The sequence below is a fragment of the Primulina huaijiensis genome, unplaced genomic scaffold (genome assembly GCF_012295235.1).
Source record: "Primulina huaijiensis isolate GDHJ02 unplaced genomic scaffold, ASM1229523v2 scaffold207852, whole genome shotgun sequence".
Taxonomy (NCBI): domain Eukaryota; kingdom Viridiplantae; phylum Streptophyta; class Magnoliopsida; order Lamiales; family Gesneriaceae; genus Primulina; species Primulina huaijiensis.
This window is the reverse complement of record NW_027355029.1, coordinates 1-4,034: the sequence shown is the minus strand read 5'-3', so window position 1 is coordinate 4,034 and position 4,034 is coordinate 1. Positions and strand designations below refer to the sequence as shown.

The following is a 4,034-nucleotide window of genomic DNA, read 5'->3' as shown; positions in this document are numbered from 1 at the left end:
GAGACGGATCTCTTATTTGGGTCATCCATGAAAAAACATTACTTTCTATGCTAAGAGTATTACTTTTTATTGTGAATACGGATAAGGTTGACCCGTCTCACAGATTAAGATCCGTGAAACCCACTCTATAATTTTATAATCAAACCAACTCAAACTATAAATTTCAGTTGGTATGGTTTGGAAGACTAATTTTAAATTTCATAATAAATTAATGCATGAGATATTATAATTTGAAAAAAACAACAACTGAAATTTTATAGAAGTTGACTAAATATTTTATTTGCTCGTGAAATTTTGCAACTTATAAAAAAAACTTAAATTTTAGAGCTGTGATTATGTTTATTTGAGCTAAAATCTACCATAAATAAATTTTGTTACAAAAACTCGCTAACAAGAAAAGATTTGTATTGATTTTTGCAATTTGATTTGGTTGGATTCAATTTCGAAACACCACCACGGATATAGACCCGTGAGATTATTCACAAGAAACATACTCTCTTAGTGCAACAAACAATGATAAACAATAATTTAAAGGTCGATGCTTGAGTTCGATATTTCTACTAAATCAACTTTGAAATTATCGCAATTTCACTTATTTTTTAATTATGTAATTTTATATAAACCATATTTTATCTCTCAGATTTTTACCAATTTTTCATCCAAAACTTATTTACACGAATGATAAATAAAAAATTTAAACATTTATTATATAAATATATAAAATATCTGCTGAAATAAACGACGAGTTTCATATTCAAAACGTGTAAGCATTTTCACAAGATGGTGAAATATATGTTATATTGAAACTTTCATTCCATTTTGGATGTAATCTTTCTTATATCATGTAAGAGACATTTATGTTATCAAAATTTGGTGTTACTTTGTGATATTAATTGTTTTTTACAAAAATAACTTCGTCATCTTTTAAAATTAAAAAAAAAATAAATTTTAATCATGTAAGTTGATTTGATTTGATTCGATTCAGTCAACCTACGTCCAAAAAATTGGAAGACATTTGATTTTTTTTCGTTCTTTGAAAAAATGATGTAAAAGTATATTATTAGCCGCCAAAATATAAACAAGAGAATTGATAGAGTGGAGGGGGGTTAGCCCAAGTTTTAAATGAATAAAATTGACACAAAACTTTCAAATAAAAATAAATTTATAATTGAAAAAATTATAATTTTTGTCATTTATGTTCGTCATTAGCAATTTTTGTCTTTTATATTAACAAATTTAAATTTTAGTTTTGTAATTTTTGATTTTTGATAATTTTACTCTTTTTTTTTTATCAAAAATAATGATTTGACAATATACATGTAAACACTAATGAAATTACATTTACATAAGCGATTTGTCGGAAAAAAATGACTAAAATTGTGACTTGTCGATGATGTGAAATGATTTTTATAAATTGAAAATATCATTCCATATTTTTGTTAATAATGTTTGAAACTTTATTTCCCTAATCTCAAAATTGCTCCACAATTAATGTTATAAATCCATAATAAGGTTTGGTAAAGTTCAAATCCCACGCTTACGAGGTGGTTTAGAATCTTTATCACGGAAGCTTCGATGGTGTGCACATGGTAGAACTAATGATGCACGATTGGATCTGATTCTTGGGATATTACCCAAGGCAGCAGAGCATCGCTTGAAACGCGTCGAAATCCAATCAAATTTGACTGTGTCCTATTTCACCTGGAATCCGATTATTTATCTACCGGATTCACGTTCAGACAGGCTTCTAGAGAGAGGAATCTGAGGGGTTTCAATAATATTTTTGGGTCTACGGTGAAGCCTACGATGGGGAGACATTTCCAAGTCAAAGAATAAGGGCGTGAAAATTTGAGTCGCGCCACACCTTCTCATTTATACCCAAGTAGCCGAACACCTCGTTCTTGTTTTTTTATTCTCTCCCGGAGCTGTTGGATTCCAAATTTCCAATTATCCGTCATTCTTTTTTTTTTTTGTTGTTAAACTCTGTGTTTTGCTACCGATCGTCTTTGGTTTCTTGGGTTTTTCCCCTTTTGTTTTGTAAGTTTTGAATTCAAGTAGAATAAAGAAAGTTATTGCGGGCTTGATGAACTCGAATACTCCATCATCTAGTACGGGAGGACTTGGATCGGCCGATTCCACCTGGCCTAGAAGAAATACCAAGCGACCAAAGTGTATTTTTCTATAACCCATCTTCTAGGACTTTTGAAGTCTCGGTTCGTGAATTTTCTTGTTGTGCAGATGAAATTGTGTTTGGGAATTCATGTTCTGGATAGTGTGACGTGTTCTTGGTTGTCTGCTTTGTACTCGATCTTTGTTTAAATGATTTTCACGAGGTTTTTGGGACCAGCTGGGCATGTAACTTTAGATGTGTCGTGAATATTTGCTATATTCGGATTCTAGGACTGAGTAATTGTTTTGGTTTGTGCATGATTGGAGTAAAAGAAAAGGATAAAATATTCAACACTAATTTCGGTATTATTTAGCTTTCGAGCAAAATAAATCTCAATTTTGTAAGTAGCTCTATATATGTTAGATACGACCAAATTAATTTGTAGGACTACAAAGGTTCCATATTTTTCCTTGTTTGACGAAGCAGATTGCACATGTAGTTTACTTGACTTGAGTAGTTGTTCTGGTGCTAGGCAAGAAATTTATCTAGGGGCTGAGATAGAAGTTTCTTGACAGATTCTATGGAATCTACTGTAATACTTTATGGAAGTTGTCTTGAACAATTTTGAGGATTTAAATTCTCTTGAAATTATTGTAGGTTACCCTTGAATGGTTTTCCAGAAACAGAGCAAGTGTATTGCAACACACAGAAGTTGAGTTTCCTAGATGCAAATTAACGCGATGCTGAAGTATTCTCACATCTAATCAGTTTAAGGACATAGCATCGATAGCACATTAATTGTACTTTGCATTTGTAAAATCATGTGAAAACCCTTGAAATATGCCCATAATTTTCATATGGGCTAAGTAAAAGAAGAACGTGTCATATCGGTTGAAATTAAACAGAAAGTGTTATTATTGTGTGGACTGGTGGATGCATTGGTCTTGTACTGTCTCTGAGGAAACCTTTGATACATTATTCATCTGTTTACTATTGGATAACATTAAGTCATTAACATGTTGATTGACCCTTTTTCATGATTATTTAGCAAAATGATTGTGTCTGTATCACAAACTGGTTCGGAACATTTTAAGTGGATTGTTTTTTTCTGTCTCTCCAGATTCTAGGTTTTCACAACAGGAGCTTCCAGCGTGCAAACCTATTCTCACTCCTAAATGGGTAAATATTATGATTTCTCGTGTGGGGTGTAAACAAATCGAGTTGGCCTGAATATTGCGTGATTCGTATTCAAAACTATCAAGCCCACACCGTGTTCTAATTTGAGCAGATTTCGGATCTAGTTATTTTGTTTGATAGGCTTGCGAGGTTTAATATGTATTTATTAAAATATGTTAAAAATAAATGAGCTGGCAAGCTTGAATCATAATGAAGCATTGGCATAATAAAGTTTGTTCATTAAGTTAAAATGAAAGTATCCTGATGATTGCATGCTCTTTTTGATGCAGGTGATCTCAATATTTTTGCTTGTTGGTATTGTCTTCATTCCCATTGGGATTGTCTCCCTCTTAGCTTCTCGAGATGTATGAATGCTCCGACTCATTTATCAGCTACTTTACTCTCGCAGCGCTATTGTTAACTGAGCTTTCCTTTATATTGGTCAGGTTGTTGAAATTGTCGATAGATACGAGACTTACTGCATTCCAATTGAATACCAAAAAGACAAACTTGGCTATATTCAAGGCCCTCAAGACAAGACCTGTTATAGAACTCTCAGGGTGAGTTCCTTCCAGTATTTGCTTGTTACTATTCTCTTTGCCTCAATGTCCCTCATATTGGCTTCTTTACTAGTGAGTTTTAACTAATGAGTCGATCAACACCAGGTTCGAAAGCATATGAAGCAGCCGATTCATGTGTATTACCAACTTGACAGTTTTTACCAGAATCACCGTAGGTACGTATAATG

At 32.6% G+C, this 4,034-nt stretch overlaps 1 protein-coding gene across 1 annotated transcript; it reads left to right on the top strand.

Annotated features, from left to right (window-relative positions):
* Nucleotides 1-1,497: 1,497 nt before the first annotated feature.
* LOC140966746 (ALA-interacting subunit 3-like) lies at nucleotides 1,498-4,026 on the top strand (the record flags this gene model as incomplete). Its single annotated transcript, XM_073427000.1, has 5 exons — nucleotides 1,498-2,171; nucleotides 3,231-3,289; nucleotides 3,577-3,651; nucleotides 3,733-3,846; nucleotides 3,952-4,026. Coding segments are annotated over exons 1-5 (411 nt in total), but the record flags the coding sequence as incomplete, so codon positions are not given.
* Nucleotides 4,027-4,034: the final 8 nt, after the last annotated feature.